A 17500-nucleotide genomic window follows, 5' to 3' on the forward strand; every position below is an offset into this window, starting at 1 on the left:
TTAATGGGAATAGTCTGTCGTCTCTGTGGTACTCAATAGTGAGTTCACATTGGTCATTTATGGTATTTTTTAACTCCTGTGGCATTCCGATAATAAACTTATAGTAATAATACAGAATATTTATATAGCACTTACACAATAAGACAAAAAATAGCAAGTTAGAAATTCAACAAGAGAAGGAAAAACGTAAGACAATAGGCTGTTCAAGTAAAAGCAAAGTCTAAAATTTAAATACAGCAAAATAATGAAAAACATAAAAGAATTCAGAAGCCAATGTTTAAGTAAAGCAAACCTAAAAACACGAGTTTTCAGGAGAACTATATAGAAGAACTATACAAGATTTAAAAAGAATTATATAATAACCTACTCTAAGGCTAATATATATTTTTATAGGGACTTATCTAGTCCCTATAAAAATACAGTGTCTGTGTCAATAGTTTATAGCGACCTTATCTTATCTTCTATGATATCACTAACAATCCTGTAGCATTTCCATATATTCCTATAATATAGGTAGCGTGTCAGTTGTACTTGTATGTATGTTGTATCTTGTTATAATATTCCTATAATATTTTTCATAGTGACCTATTTGTGTCTGTTGTGCTCAATATTGAATGTATAGTTATAAACCTTATCATAGGCCTTCTTTATGGTATTTTTGTCTCCTATATGGTATCCCTATAATATTCCTATATAGGGACCAATGTGGTGAACAATAGAGATTTTGTAGTGACCTTACCATATTTTATGGTATTGTTAAGATCCTGTAATGTTAATCTCACTATAATATTCCTATAATATTCCTGTGACATCACATTACGGACTTGCACCTTTCACTGTGAGGTTTCTAAAATTGATTACAGGATTACTGAGGCTGTTTTTCACAGGAATCCTCCTTCCTGGTCTCCTTGGCTTTACTGCCGCCCCGGGCTTTTACACTCACTCTTGTCCTTTGAAATATTACATTCATCTCAGTTTACGACTTCCTCTTGAATGTTAAAATGGAAGCTGAAGCAAAATACTTATTGTCTCCGATCTTCCCCGCCAGAGTCACTAAAGCCTATAATATTCCTATAATAATCATATAGGGACTTATAGTGTTTCTGCGGTAGTCAATAATAAGATTATAGTGACTTTATTGTAGCCTGCTTCATTTTTCCATCGCATATGGTATTACTGTAGAGTTTTCTGTGATACAATTTTGACCTATAGTAGCTGGAGGTTTTGCTGTCATATGGTATCCACCTAAAATCTACTTTTATTATTTAAAGTCATTTTTTCGAGGCTTGTTTCAGGACTGTGTGCACTTACAGCTTCTATACACTTATGGTTGGATAGGATTTATGAATATCCATCTATGTGACGGCTGTGACCACTTACTGTTTAAATGACTTGTAGCATGTATACAGTGTATGGCTGAATATTACCAGATCAACCATGTGGGAGCAATATGCCCACAAACACAGTGCAGACTAGAGGGAGGGAAAAGATAAGAGGAAACCACAGCGGAAGAGAGGAAAAGAAAGAAAGAAAGAAAGAAAGAAAGAAAGAAAGAAAGAAAGAAAACAGAATCAGACACAGAGAGACAGATATATGTGTAGGCTATGTGAGAGAGAAAGCATTTATATTTTGTATTCTGCTTTGGAAATAGGAAACAGTCGTGCCAACAATGTGTGTGTGTGTGTGTGTGTGTGTGTGTGAGAGAGAGAGAGAGAGAGAGAGAGAGAGAGAGAGAGAGAGAGAGAGAGAGAGAGAGAGAGAGTCAATGAGTTTTTCCCCCATTTTTGATCAAACCAGCCGTTTTTGACAGTGGGTGAGTGTGAAGTCCTGCACTGCACTGCCCTCTGTTGGGCGCCGTCTCCTGTCACACTGCACACACAACCATGGAGGTTTTGTACAACAATTTCCCACTGAAGATAATTCACATCACATTCAATGATTATTGGATTAGTGAGCATATTTACATATCATATCCTCGGATTTAATGAATAGGTGACGTTCAGATTGTGTATACATATTCCTTCCGATATGAGATGAAAAATCAGCAAACCCCACTATTACAAAATGCTTAATACCATAAAATAAACTATATATATGTTAATTTTCAAATGATAGAAGGTAAACAAAGTCCTTGGTTGACAAATTGCTAAAACTAATATCGATGTCGATGTATATATTTTGCATGGATTTATAGTGTTTTGGAATTGAATTTTTCAATTGTTTCATGAAATAATGCTTATTAAATGAATTAATAAATCTTCCTGTGACTGGTGATGATGCATGTAAGTAGTAAGCAGTGTTTCCTCTTGTCAGTCAGCAGCAGTGTGGGAACACAAGAAAATAACCACCACCGCTGAGTAGAAATCTCCCTCTGGATACTATTATATTATAACATTTTGGATCAGAACTTTTCAACTTTTCGACACATCAAACCTTTTTCAACAGGAAGAACCGATGACAAGACGAGAGAAATTAACCCAAATGCATGTTTATTTGAAGTCAACAACTGAACTGGTATTGTAACAAAAAACAAATACTGTATGAACATAACAGCCAACAGACGCTAACCCACCATGGCACATGGTTCGGTCTCGCCTTGATGACATCATCAGCCATAGTACAAATTAACATACATGACAGCACTATTCTCATGTGATATGGGTATTTATTCAAAAGGAAGACTTGTCATCCAAAAAAATAACGCTAAACAAAGACATTGTTTTAGTCATCAAAATAATAACATTTTGTGAACGCAACACACATAATAGTGTCTCCGGAGTCTGTTTGGGTCAATTATACACACCTCACACTCATACACAAACACACACACACACACACATACACACACATATGTACAAATACACTAAAGTCACAGACAACATGCCTGCCGTGCATATCCAGGTATGTGTGTGGATGTGTATGTACCCTATGTGTGTGTGCAAGTGTGTATAGGTGCGCTTGTAAGAGTATCCAGTAAAGGCAACACTATATACACAAAATTATAGAAAAATGGCAGACTGTCGAAACAATAAAATACGCAAAAACTAAACCTCTAATCTTCAAGTGTTGGAATATCTAATCATTAAAAAAAAAAAAAAAGGAAGAAAAGAAACTGATTATCAATTGAATTGAAAGTAATACACTTAAAATTATGCACACCTTTTATAAAAACATAATTTAAAAATCAATTTGTTTATACTACAAAAAGAAAGAGATGAGCGGCAGCTAGTGTGCGACTGCCTGAACAGGAGCGGGTGAGAGAGACGAGTGGCGGGTGCGGGACAGCTCGGTCTGACCGGACAAGAAGAAGAAAAGCTGCTATTTGCCGGCACCTGGTGACAGCTGGCTGCTACTGCACTGATGCAATGAAACGCAATGAACCACTAGACTCATTTCATGTCCCAATTCAACACCGTTGTACCCGTACACCTTTTACATCTTGTACATCTAGCGGCAGAGCGGGAACTAGCCCCGCTTCACCTGGCTGCAGCTGCCGCCATTTTGTCCTGCGCTTGCCTGCGAGTACTCCAGCAGTCAGCAGGTACAAAGGGGTTTAACTGGGACACGGCCTATGTTTGCAGATCAGAGAATAGCAGGGAGGTCAGGCAGGCAGACCATTGTTCTTGTCTCAGGAGAGAAGCTCGTCTGCAGTGCACTTCTCATTTCCAGCGCTATCTACATTTCCAACCTTTTTCTCATGCAAGCTACATGCTAGCACATTAACTAAGACAAAGGACAGGACGATAAATTACAGGCAAATACAGGTCCATTAGTTTTTAAAGACACTACACTCTCAAGAGTATGAGGTGGACATTCCTTTCTCCATTCACAGAGCAGAATTAGACTGGGGTTAGATGCAAATCAAAACTAACTCTTCAAAAAGGACGAGCTCTGTGAGACAAAACCCAATCCTCTGGTCTGCAGACATTACTGTGACCCCTTTGAGAAGGTGAATAGCGTTGCAGAGCAAACGTGGGATAAATAGCCTTCTGAATCCATCCAACAATTCATCGGAGGTTGATTAAACGTGTCTGCTGTGATACCGATGCATAGCACAAACCCCACCCGCCTGGCACTCCAGAGAGACTACACCCAAACACTCCAACGGTATTCGAACACTGTTTAACCCAGGTTTGCTACAGAAAATCAGCCGTAGTCGCTGACCCAGGACCAGCTTAGCCACCCCGAATCCCAACCATGACCTCTGGGAAGAAAAAAACACAACCGACCCCAGCGTAGGTCACCTTACTCTTTGCAGTATAGCTAGCTTACAGACACGCTAGCCTGGCTGTTAGCTGTATCGGCAGCCAGCTAGGCGGCAATTAACGACAATGCGGGGAAAGGTACGAAAAGCACAATCCCTGAACGTTCCCAAAAAGGTGTACAAAAACTATCACAGACGTAACTGTCTACGGGTAGGACAACAGCAAATGGATTCCTCTCCCAAACACGACGGAGAGCCGACGGCGCGCTCCTGCATATCTAGAGACGCTATTTCTATGCCTACATGGACGTCTGAATGAGAGAGAGAGACCAGCGCGGAGAGAGTCAGACATCGATCAAAGATGGCGGGAGACGAGGGGAAGGAGCGATGAGGAGAGAGGAGAGACCGGGTGAAGGTGGATCGGGACGCAGACGGGGTGATTGATTAAAGAATGAAAAGAGATGGACGAGTAGAGGGGGGGGGGGGGGGGTGGGGGGGGAAAGAGAAGGGGACAGATAGGTTCCTAAATGACTTTCTTCTGTGTTAGTGCACCCTCGACTCGCGCTCGGCACGCTGCCCGCCGAGCCCAACCTTGGCAACCGCACAGTCTGGAGCCTCGAGCCTCTTAGTTAGATTGCAATCAATTTCCCACGACCGGGCCAAGCGGAGCTTTCCAGCGCCAGGGTGAACTCCCGACGTTAATAAAACACTATTCATTTATCGGAACCTTTCGCTAAGCTGGCAAATGATTTCTGCTTGCAGTAACCAAAAAAAAAAAAAACAATAATTGAAAGGTTGTTTTGTCGGGAAGTTGACCGTCATAATGCGTGTAGGCGGCGGTTAGTGCTGTTCGGCCCCGTGGTGGAAAACCGAGCGAGCAGTTTCACCTTCCCAGAGCGGGTGACCGTGCCAGCTTCTTAGAGGAAGTCATGATGTCACTACTGAATGAATTTAGCGCTCGGTGGCTCCAGCCAAGAAAAGCAATCTGCCGCAGGGAGAGAAATGGCGGAGGAGTCGAGAGGTACGTTCACCGCCGCCGCCGCCGGGTGGAGGAGAGGCCGCAGCAGTCAAACGCCACACGCCGGGCGACGAAGCTCCAGCAAAACGACACCAAACATGGCTTTGAAGGCGCGTTCGACCAGAGGTTTCGCTACAGTTCAGCGTTTGGTAGCAGGCGGGGGGGGGGGGGGGGGGGGGGCGAGAAAGCGTTTTCCTGCAGGGAGAAAATGGCGGCATCGATGCGGCGCGCTCATCACAGAGTGGAAGAAAGAGCAAAAAGCAACTAACGGCGTCAAAATTCCTACATCTCGAATTCAGAAACAAAATCGCAAAATCATAGCTATGGACTCCCGGACTGACAAACCGACAGACACTGTAAACTTTTAACACTGACAGTAACACACACCGAGAAACCGACGAGAGGAAAACTAAAAAAAAAACAACTCTCATAAGTCCCAAAAAAAAAAAAAAAGAAGAAAGAAAGAAAGAAAGAAAAAAGAAAACGTTCCTCGTACAAATATTTGCAGTTAAGGTTAGTTTTCATCGCAACATTATCGTTATTATTATTTTTTTCCCAGATATTGATATTTTTCGACTCGGCATTTCCACGCATGTAATAAAAACAGGCAGGCTTTTTTTTAGAGTATATAAGTTACTGTAATGCAGTAACAGACCGTATGAGATACAGGAGAGAGATGGAGAGAGAGAGAGAGAGAGAGGGTAGAAGGAGAGAAGGTAGAGAGAGAGAAAGAGAGAGAGAGAGAGAGAGAAATTATAGTGTATTTACAGCACACCAAACATTTTCTGTCGAGTAAAAAGAATGCTATATAATTCTATATATATATATATTTATATATTTATACTGGAACCCCTCGGCCTGGCAGCGCGAGGCGGGAATGCTATTTTTGCATGAGTGCGGCGAGTTGTGTGGTGCTGCATTGGGGTAAACCGAACCGGGTATTGGCTCGCACCGGGACGTACGAGGACGCAGGGGGGGGGAGAAGAGGGTCTGATGGTACAAAAGAGATTATACTGTGAGAGAGAGAGAGAGAGAGAGAGAGAGAGAGAGAGAGAGAGAGAGAGATTATGTTGGTCAGTAATCATTTGCTTTAGACGGATATCTCCATCAGCGCAGGTTGGCGAAGTTTACAGAGGGATACCGCCTTGTTGAATGAGGAGAACGAGGGGGAAAAAATAATGAAGTGAGAGTCTGAGGAGGTTTGGCTGAAACGGGGGGGTGGGGGTGGTGGTGGTGGGGGGGGGGGGGGGGGGGGATGTAACCGGGGCGGCCGGCTGTGAGAGGTTGAAATATCAGCTTGGCATGCCGGAATGTGAGTTACAATTTCGAATACAGTTTTGCTTCAGGAGGCGCTGATAAGTTAGAAGTGAAGGGAATGCGATGCGTGTGTGAAAATGTGCGTCATTCAAAAAAACAACTTCAAAGGTGTTAGTAGGAGGCCCGTGGATGTTAATCTGAGTATCTGTGAGCATTCAAGTGTGCATGACAAGAGTTTTTTTTCCCCAAAACAGAGCGTATGTCGACGCATGTGTGTAAGTGTGTGTGTGCGTGTGTGTGTGTAACTTCGTTTCGTCCGTATGTCAGTGCAATATCTCACTTCCCTGTATCAATGCAAAGAAGGTCGTACCAGGTGAAGCTCAATTCATCCGTTTATCCCGCCTGAAGTCCTTCCACCAAATCTTTTCCTCCCTCCCCCCCCTCCCCCCACCGTCCCGCCTCCCGAGTGAAGATCTGAAGCGTTGTGAAGACAAATGGAGGTTTTTTTTTCCCTTCACTCCTCTCCTCCCACCCCACGTCCTCCTCCTCCTCCTCCTTCTCCTCCTTTTCTCCACCTCTCCGTCCTCTAGATGAAGTACTCCTTCTTGTCCTCGGCCGCGGAGTGGCCTCCCTCCGCGTTGATGATGGCCGTGTCGCAGTCGGGGGCGTCGTCCGAGCCCTTGGCCTCGTGGGTCAGATACGTCCCTGCAGAACGAGAGAGACGGAGACGGAGAGTTACAGGGAGCGAGAGAGAGAGAGAGAGAGAGAGAGAGAGAGAGAGAGACGGAGATGGAAATAAGACCGTCGAGGCAGTAAAAGTCAGTCACTGGAACTGTAGAATGATGGGAAGTGGGCAGAGCAGTGAGTATTAAAAACAGTGGAGCGGGAGGCTGTTCAATATGACAGCTACATTACCAATTAAGATACTTCCAGTAACTTTGGGTGCTTTGCATTTTCTTTTGTTTTTGCTTTTTTATGGGACTCACTTGTGTGGGACAGTTTTCTTTATGCGGGCGACACGCTAGAATACTTTTAAAATGCGAACTGATTTTGAAAACGCATTGCACATCACACACACACACAGCGACGGATTTCACCGATTTGTTTTGTCTCTCGGGCGTAAATGTGCTCACACTAGAGATGAATGGGGCATCACACACTTAACCATATAACTGAGATTATCCTGCTGAAACATCACTGATCTCTAATCTCACGGGGAACGCGTGGGAGCCGACTTGCATTAATATTCAACCAAAACAAACAGAAAAAAAAAAAATAACACAAAAACAGAATTTGGGTAAAGCCGTGGCTGGAGAGACGCAGTCGAGGTGAATAAACTTTGTGAGAAAAACAGTAGCGTTTGCTAGACTAGTAACTTAAATTCACTGTAGGACAGGAGTTCCCAAAGTTTTCAGTTGCAAGGATCTGAATATTTTATCATTAAAATACATTTTTAATAAAACACTAACGCCTCATCTCACTGTAAACTCGGCTCTCATTGGCTAATTGGCGATCTCACTCTTTGAATGAATCTGTGATCCCTACACTCTACAGGTCGTATTCAGGGTTTCAATAACAAACATGATATTATCAGGGTTACTCAGATCAGTCTGCACTCGATCGGGATGGTTAATAATGAATCTGCACTGTGCTACAAAGACCAGCAGCAGTAACTACAGTTTGTTTTAATTTAACAGTGGCCAAATCCAGGCACACTCTCTTTGACTCTCTCTTTCATATCTAACTTCTCAGATTAGCACGATTTCACACCAGTTGCCTTTTGGAACGAAACCGAATAAAGCTGTGTGTGTCCAGATTTGGCCACTCTTATGCTAAAGCTTAAAGGTCACGACTTAAAGGTCAAAAATGACACCGTTAAATGCTACTATCAACCTGTGTTCCAACAATACTGCTGTCTCAACAGCACTGAAGTCATTTTTCCTCATTTTCACTGCTCACACTGTAAACCCCTCACTCTACCAGATATTCTTTGCCTTCGAGCCTCCGATCAGGATTTCCCCTCCAATTGTCAGGATTGGAAAATCTGGTGTAAATCGGCTCAATAATCCTCTGGTGTGTAGCCTTAGAGCAAGAGTTCCCAAACTGTTTTATGTCAAGGAGATCCAAATCAGATATACATTAAGCTCCGCTGGATAAGAATTCACTCCTGGGAACCCTAATCTGAGAAGACTTGTGTTGTTAGATATGATTTAGAAAAGAAACAGAGAAATATACTATAGTTTATAGCGGTATAGTGTAGTACGAACTTTGTAAATCACTGCCTTAGTGCCAGTGAAGGTTTCATTCATTCAGCCATTCATTCATTTCTTTAGTCTGCTTAGACTTAGAAGATGGATGTGGTTTATACACAGAAATTATTTATTTATATTCAGGTGTGTGTGCATTTGTATGCATATGCATGCTTGTACGCGTGCGAGCCTGTCTTTAGACGCATGTATCCATATTTATGCGTGTGTATCTCTGTGAACGCTCATGCATGTATGCATGAGAAAGAGTGTGTGTGTGTTTATGTGTGTGTGTGTGGGTGTGTGTAGGTGGGTGACCTTTGTGTCTGATGAGGTATCTGCCGAGGACGATGAGGAGGCAGAGCAGGATGAAGACGATAACGGCCACCACCCCTCCTATCACAGCGTGGTCCACCCCCGACGAGGTCGTCATGGCTGTAGGGTCTGAGGGGGGGGGGAGAGGAGGAGAGGAGAGATGGGAGAGGAGAGGAGAGGAGGGGATGGGAGAGGAGAGGAGAAGAGAAGAGAGGAGAGGAGAGGAGGAGAGAGGAGAGGATGGGAGGGGTTGGGAGAGGAGAGGATGGAAGGGGAGAAGAGAAGAGAGGAGAGGAAAGGAGAAGAGAGGAGAGGATGGGAGGGGTTGGGAGAGGAGAGGATGGAAGGGGAGAAGAGAAGAGAGGAGAGGAAAGGAGAAGAGAGGAGAGGATGGGAGGGGGTGGGAGAGGAGAAGAGAGGAGAGGAGGGGATGGGAGAGGAGAGGAGAAGAGAGGAGAGGAGAGGAAAGGAGAAGAGAGGAGAGGATGGGAGAGGAGAAGAGAGGAGAGGAGGGGATGGGAGAGGAGAGGAGAAGAGAGGAGAGGAAAGGAGAAGAGAGGAGAGGAGAGGATGGGAGGGGATGGGAGAGGAGAAGAGAGGACGAGAGGACAGGAGAGGAGAGGAGAGGAGAAGAGGGGAGAGGAGAGGAGAAGAGAAGAGAGGAGAGGAAAGAAGAAGAGAGGAGAGGATGGGAGGGGATGGGAGAGGAGAGGAGGGGATGGGAGAGGAGAAGAGAAGAGAGGAGGGGATGAGAGAGGAGGGGATGGGAGAGGAGAAGAGAGGAGAGGAGAGGACAGAGAATGAGGAAGGGATGAGGAAGGATAGAGACCAGAAAAAAAGGGAAGGGAAGCCATGTAGAAAAGATAAAGGAGCAACAGAGTGATAGAGAGGGAAAGAGAGGATGGGAGGGACAGAAAGAGACAAAGAGAGGCAGACAATGAGGGAGAGACAGGAAGAAATAAGGAAGAGAGACCCAGAGATTGAGAGCGGGGGGGGATTGGTGGTGGGGGGGGGGATTGGATTGGATATTGTGGAAATGGGAGACGGATGATGAAAGGCAGCAGAGATAGAGAAAGAGAGAGAGACAAGAGAGAGAGAGAGAGAGAGAGAGAATAATGGGGAGAGTGACAGAGAGAAGCAAGAAAAAAAAAAGAAAAGAACAGGGGAGCGGAGACAAGACTTGTCAATATATAATACTCCGGCACAGCAGCAAACCTTCAGAAGACAAAGACGAGGATATGAAAAAAAAAGCCAGGCGAAAGAAAGGAGGCCGCCGCGTCACTCTCCATTAAAAACCCGTCGGTGACTAACATGCGTCAAGAGTGTGCGGTTTATCAGTCAAGTCCCAATCACTCCCGAGAGGATCTGGGGAATGTATCGTTGCATCTACGTCCGATTTTGGTGATTTTCGTGTTTTCACTTCCACGCTGCTCTATAGGCTGAGAAACTTCTGCCGAAACCTTTGAAAAACCCCACTGGATAAAACTCTGCGGCTGTTTTCCTTAGCTCCTGAAAAGTTGACATTTTGAAGATACAAGCTTTTCACCCGGCCGCATCGATATGTTGATATTTTATTTCCCTCCATAGTTCGCCTCGCTTCAGCCACTTAGCTATTGCCCCTCGGAGAAGAAAGCAGTCAAACGCGGAAAATAATTTGATACATCATTTATTTCGCCTGGCTTTTTAACACCGGGATCAAATGCCGGCTGTCTCTTTGAAAGTCACTCGGATAGGCACGGCTTGAAAAAAAGCACTTCTCATACCAAAAAAGTGTAAAAGACAATAAATAAATTTTAAAAAAAGAACAATAAAACAACAGAAAAATGGAGAGATACAAAGGGAGGGGAGGTGGAAAGAGAGAGAGAGAGCGTGACTCGCACTTGTTGAATGATTGAGTCGCATGGGGGTTTGAGCCAATGAGGAGGGAGCCCGGGGCAACCAATCTGAAGAGGAAATAGCCACCTTACACGTCCAATCGGAGGACAGAAACAGAGAGAGAGAGAAAGAGAGAGAGAGAGAGAGAAACAAAGAGGCACAGCAACAGCCAATGAAAACCAGAGAGGGGGGGCAAAACTGAGCCAATCAGAAGAGGGAAGGAACACATCACGGCCAACCGGGACACAAAACGACGCTGTGAACGGCCAATTGTGGAGGAGGAGGTCACACTTCAGCCAATTAGAAAAGTGAAAGGGGCATGACAACAGCCAACCAGAGGCCAGCCACAGTTAGAGGGAAGGGGGGGCTCTGAGCATCAGTCAGAATGACATATACACACACACACACACACATTTAAACACACACACACACACACACACAGCCAGGCCGGCCGGCGTGGAGGTGAGGGGGGCATGCTGACGAGGCGGGACTGAGAATGAGCCCATAAATCCTGCTGTCAGCATCAAAGGAAAGCAGACAAGACCCAAGAACAGAGCCACCTCGGAGCCTGACCCCCCTCCCACTACACACACACACACACACACACACAACACACAAAAACACACACAAAAACACACACAAAAACACACACAAAAACGCACAAAAACACACAGTGGAAGCGGAACACTGTGTAATTGACTTGTACCACTTAAGGGGTCATGTTTGTGTGTGTGTGTGTGTGTGTGAGAGGTGTGAGGGTGCGGTATGCAGGCATGAGTGTGTTGTATGCAGACGTGTGTAAGTGTGTGTGTAAGTGTGTGTGTGCGCTTGTGCTTTGAGGCCCGCTCGCCCCGTCTGTGTATGTATTAGAAAGAGCAAGGCGTGTGCGTGGGCAGGAGCATGAAAAATTCATCCCTCCTCTCTCAAGTTCAAAGTGTCCCCAGACTATTTTTCAGAAGGCGAGACAGACGGAGGGACGGACAGAGCTACAGGCGGACAGAGCTACAGACAGAGCTACAGACAGACCTACAGACAGACAGGCAGACAGAGAGTGAGACCAACGCAGCATCAGACAGACAGAGAGAGAATCAGAACGACAGCCGATTGTGGAAAATTATACCTGCAATGTTGTCGGCGGCATCTTCTTAAGTGGATGGGTGGATGGATTGTTGGATGGTTAGATGAATTGTTGGATGGATGGATGGAGGGTTGGTTGGTTGGATGAGTGGCGGTTGGACGAGAGGCCCGGTGTGTGTAGGGCGTGAAGGGGTGGGGGGTGGGGGGGGGGTGGAGGGGGTTTTCAACAGGAGAAAAGAGGGAAACAAGAGAAACCGTGAAACAACTGTGACGTGGCACGAATGCCATTTGCCATTTTTTTCCATCATAGTCTGTTTCTTTGTCTTCTTTTCTCGCTGCCAGCGTGTGCGTGCGTGCGTGTGTGTGTGTGTGTGTGCATACATGCATGTGTGTGTGTGTGTGTGTGTGCATGTACAACAAACTGCCAACACATTTGTATGCTCAACAACGCAAGCACAGTTTGTATATTGAGGAAAAAAATAGCAAAGTGGTAACTTGAATGGTGTTTGTTTTTCCACTCTATTACTAAGCCACTCGCATCTGCTTTGTTTGCTCGTGTTTGCATGCGTGCGTGTGTGTGTGTGTGTCTGCATGTGTATGTGTGCGTGTGTGTGTGTGTGTGTAGAACTCAGACGGTTTTACCTGTGAAAGTGTAAACTCCATTCAGCCGGACGGAAACTGAGGGAGTAAGGGAGGAGGAGGCGGGGGAGGAAGAGGAGGGGGGATCGACAGCGGAGGGAGCGGCGCTTGCGGAGGGGGGAGGAGAAGGGCGGGGGGGGGAGGAGGAGGAGGACTCGGGGGCGAGCGGCAGGCCGGGGAAGAGGGCGTTGGACAGCGCGGCGGTGGTGGTTTCGGCGGCGGTGCTCGGGACGCCGGCCTCGAAGGGGGTGAGGGAGGGGGAGGAGTCCGAGGAGGGGGAGGTGGGGTCAGCGCCGGAGCCGGAGAAGACGTCAGGGGGGGAGGAGGGGGAGGGGGGGAGGGAGGAGGAGGGAAAGATGGAGGGAGGGGGCGACGCCGAGGCCGGGGAGCCGGGGGAGGGGAGGGGGGCGTCCGGGTCCATGGGATCTTGGGAGGAGGAGGAGGAAGAGGAAGAGGAGGAGTGGGCAAGCAAAGCACCAAAATGGCCAGCAAACACGACACACAGCAGCGGAGGGAGCGAAGCGCAAGAACGAGAGCAGCGGTTGGATGACAAGCGTGATAAGCGGTAGCGGTAGCGGTGGCGGTGATGGTGGTGGTGGTGGTGGTGGTGGTGGTGGCGCGGTTGGATGAGAAAAAGAACAAAATAACAAATGAAAACAGGAGGAAAGAAACGAAAGAAAAATCAGAAGAGAAAAAAGATGGAAGAAGTACAAGCAAAGCCACAACAAACGACAGAAGAAATAAAAAACGTGATGAAAAAACGTAAAAGAAAAGAGACATCCCGACCCTTTCTTCTACCTCAGTCCCTCCCCTCCAGCCCTTCCCCACCACATATCCCCCTCTCTCTCTCTCTCTCTCTCTCTCTCTGACTGTTTTTCTTTCTTTTTTCCTTTCTTTTCTCCCCGTCTCTCTCGTTACCTTGCACCAGGAGTGTGTACTCCCCCTGGCTGTTTCCGATGCCGTTGTCGGCGTGGCAGAGGTAGACGCCGTTGTCCGATTTGTTGAGAAACTCGAAGTGCAGGAAAGCACCGTCGATTTTGGCCAGCGGGGGGAGCTCTCCGTCCTTCTTCTCCCACACATAGGTGGTGGGCCTGACGGAGGAGAGAGAGAGAGAGGTAGAGAGACACAGAGAAACAGTTAGAGAGATTAGAGAGAGAGAGAGAGACTTGACTTGGACTTTTGATGTTCTGTGCAGAAAGATCTTACAGAAAAAAACAGGGCAATTAAATTAACTAAAAGACGAGAGAGAGGGAGTGATGGGAGGAGAAGGAGAATTGGGAGGAGTGTTGCGGTAGAAAGAAAAAGATGAGAAGAGGGGGGAAGTAAGGGGATAAGAGAGAGAGAGAGAGAGAGAGAGAGAGAGAGAGAGAGAGAGAGAGAAAAGGAATGATCGGAGGAGAAGGGAGGCTGGGAGGAAAGGAGCTAGGAAAGGAGATGTAAAAAAGGCAAGAGGGGAACAAGAGAGAGAGGGGGGGAGAAAATGAATAATGGAGAGAAATAGAGAGCGGGTTGAGAGGGATGCTGCAGTAAAAAGAGATTGAAAGAGAGAGGGGAAACAGAGAGAAAGAGAGAGAATGAATGATGGAAAGAAAGAGAGAGCGGGACGGGACGGATGTTGCAGCAAACAGAAAAAGGAAACAGACTGAAAGAGAGAGAGAGAGAGACAGAGAGAGAGAGAGAGAGAGAGAATGCATGAATGAATGATGGAGAGAAAGATGAGAGAGGTGGGATGGATGTTGTTGCAGAAGACAGAAAAAGAGAAAGAGAGATAGAATGGGAGATGGTCAGAAAGAAAGGATGGGGGCTGGGAGGGATGTTGCAGTAAAGAGATGTGTGTGTGTGTGTGTGTGTGTGTGAGAGAGAGAGAGAGAGAGAGGGAGGGGGGGATAGAAAGAGAAGAAGACAACGGAATAAAGATCAGCATTTCAAATCAGCCGGCGTTAAAAAATCCATTCTGCATAACAGATTGTGTATGAGAGAGATAGCGAGACGCGCCTTGATAAAGGAATCAATTATGTAAATATGCAAGTCCTTAAGCGCTGTACAGTAATTACAATGACAGTGAGCCTGAATCGGGGACAGACCTGAATGTGTTGGTCTGATTAATCGCTCTTCGAAATGTTAAAAAAAAAAAAAACCCTCAGCGACACCTAAAGGTGCAATCCGTAATTTCATGGTGGTGACCAGGTGGCCGGGCGCGGTAGTACAACAACAGGAGCATGAACATGAACAATAGCACAAGCTGCTCATCATTTTCACCAACGTTTTGACCTAATTTCCAGACTGCCGTGACGTTTGTGAAAGCGGGGGAAAAAAAAAAAACGACAACACCTTTAACTGTTGCTGAGAATCAGGCTTTTGTCTTTTGTAGGAAGGTTGCTGGTGGAAATCCCTAAACTGATAAACACCCTGGAGAGGAAAGTGAATAAGGAAAGCTCTCCCCTTCCCTCGACTCCTGCTGCTGTCTCGCGTTAAGACACCCCGAAGACTGTGGTTTTACTAGGAGGCTCGATGTTGTGAATATGTGTGACTTTATGAATATAAAGCAGGAGGATGCTGAAAGGGAGCATGTGGGCTCAGTCAACTGTCCTGGGATAAACAAAGGATAACAAAAAAAAAAATACCTATCATAAAGCATCTAAAACGAGGCTGTCATGACCAGGTTTTGGGGAGGTGGCGTTCGAAAACACAACCCCCCCCTTACACATTCTGGTTACCTGCCATAAAATGTAATCAACTGTTGTATTATGACGCTGCCTCCAAATGCTAGATAATGTGCAGTTAACTGAACAATTAACTTTCACATTTACAGGCTGTAAATTCATGTAGTGTTATTAAACATAATGTTCAGGAGTTAATCTCCGTTATACAGCGGTGTAGTTTTAAGTGCAGCAAAACTGATTGGTCAAAGATCCCTTCCGGCCGCGCTGATAATTCCCATCATGCACGTCTTCCGTCTCCGGTGTTTTATTCTTTGGGTACGGGCGCTACTTAGAAGGAAACTTTTCAATCAGCGTACACGCATTAGTAAACGCCGCACAGAAGTTATAATGCGCTTGAAGATGTTCTTCACTGCAATTATGGGTACTTTGGCGCTGCGTATTTCTCCCTCTCACAGTTGCACTCATTATCACAGAAAAGAACAAGCTCTCGGGTGTTATTGTTCGATTATTAAGATATAAGATTAATAGGATTTGCAAAATTGTGTGAGTGCCTACAATATTAGCAATCCAACAAGGTAAACGCTTACTTCTCCCAAAAGTAGCTGTAATCTGATTAGTGTTTTTGCAGTAACAGATTATTACCAGGTATAAACATCTTTTTCCGATAATCAGATTACTGTAATCCTATTACACGTGACCCGCTCCTCCCCAGCCGTGGCCGTGACCTTGCGCACGTAAAGAGAGAGGGGAAGGGAAGGCGGCGCGCCATAGGTCAGCGCTATGCAAGGCTTTTTAGCCGTAAACGCGTTAAGTGAACAGTCTCGAGGTGTTTAAGCGAGTTAAGTGACTTCCCAGAGAGCAGAAATGAGATGCGATTGCGAGCGCTCCCCGGGCCCGGCTGATCGAATAGATGGGAAATGTAATAGAATGTAGAGCAACAGAATAGAAAGCGATGCGAGTCCGATAGCCGGGGGGCGCGAATTCCATTCTGTTCTATTAGAAAGCTCTTGGCGCCGGGCGTCAAGGAAACACGGTACAGAATTTGATGCGTTAAGTTATTCTTTTGGACCTGGCAGCATGTGACTATGGGAGGAAAGTGTGCTGTGATTGTATCGCGGAATGGATTGTGACTTTCATTGAGCTTGATTGGGGAGGGCAAGTTGAGAGAGAGAGAGAGAGAGGGAGGGAGAGAGAGAGAGAGAGAGAGAGACAGCGGGGTGGCTGGGAGGATGGCAGGGTGTGCCGGGGAAAAAGGTGTCGTCACGGTGATTGGGTTTTGACTGACAGCCGCGGGGGCGAGTGGTATCTGATTTGATTGGACACTAGCTCGTCCGCCGGCGGTGGTGCGCAGAGCTGAGCACTCTCTGTCTCTCTCTCTCTCTCTCGTACTCTGTCTTTCTCTTGTTTGTTCTTTCTCTCTCTCGCCCTCTCTCTCTGTCTTAGTCATTCGCTGCTAGTCACCAAATCTTTCTCTGTCTCCCCTCCGCCTACGCACCTCGGCTCTCTCTACCTCTCTCCCTCTCCTGTCGGGTTTTTCCTCTGTCTACCTTTCCCTCCGCTGTCATTTTTTTCCCTCTGTCTCGTCTGTCATGTTCCTCCCTTCGCCTCCTATAGCCCCATTTCTTACATACAGCCTGTGCCGTTTGGCGGACGCTTTTATCTAAAGCGCCTTACAATAAATATATAAGTAAATACATTTTTAGCACGGGTGGTCCCAGTGGGAGTTGAACCCCGTAACCCTTGCATTGTCAGTGCCATACTGTTGCTGCTGAGGACCAACCATCCGTTTTTTTCCCCCCATTTCTTACATAGGACCATTTAATGGATGCTTTTATCCCTCTTATAGTACCATGAATGCATACATTTTTAGCATGGGTGGCCCCAGTGGGAATGCACTAGCAGGGCTAATGCCAGGCTGTAGCCACTGAACAACACAGGGAATTGAACCCCCGACCCCTGCCAGCGTTCGTGCCACAGAACTTGAAAGGATAGAATTACCTTTCCCATTCAAATCAACGTTCCTGAATGGTTGGAGCCATTTCTATGTGAACTGTTGGACTAGCTTCTGTATGAACCGACTCACGGCAAGTCGCTGAGGTGAGAGGTTTTGCAGCAAGGACCAAAGCAGTGGAAAAGTGGCACTGCAGCTGAATTAAGTTGTCACTCATGCCTCCACTAGGCGTTGGTCTTTTATGTTACTGCTCTC

General features: G+C 46.1%; 1 protein-coding gene across 1 annotated transcript in view; it reads right to left on the reverse strand.

The window, feature by feature from the left end:
• Positions 1–7065: 7065 nt before the first annotated feature.
• cadm3 (cell adhesion molecule 3) overlaps positions 7066–17500 on the reverse strand; it is a 70459-nt gene continuing 60024 nt past the window's right edge. Inside the window, exons 8-11 of the mRNA XM_071921587.1 lie at positions 13550–13722; positions 12036–12056; positions 9044–9169; positions 7066–7184 (exon numbers count right to left, since the gene is read on the reverse strand). Coding sequence (XP_071777688.1) covers positions 7066–7184; positions 9044–9169; positions 12036–12056; positions 13550–13722 — 439 coding nt within the window. The remainder of the gene's footprint in view (positions 7185–9043; positions 9170–12035; positions 12057–13549; positions 13723–17500) is intronic.

This window comes from Centroberyx gerrardi, chromosome 13 (genome assembly GCF_048128805.1).
Source record: "Centroberyx gerrardi isolate f3 chromosome 13, fCenGer3.hap1.cur.20231027, whole genome shotgun sequence".
Classification (NCBI taxonomy): Eukaryota; Metazoa; Chordata; class Actinopteri; order Beryciformes; family Berycidae; genus Centroberyx; species Centroberyx gerrardi.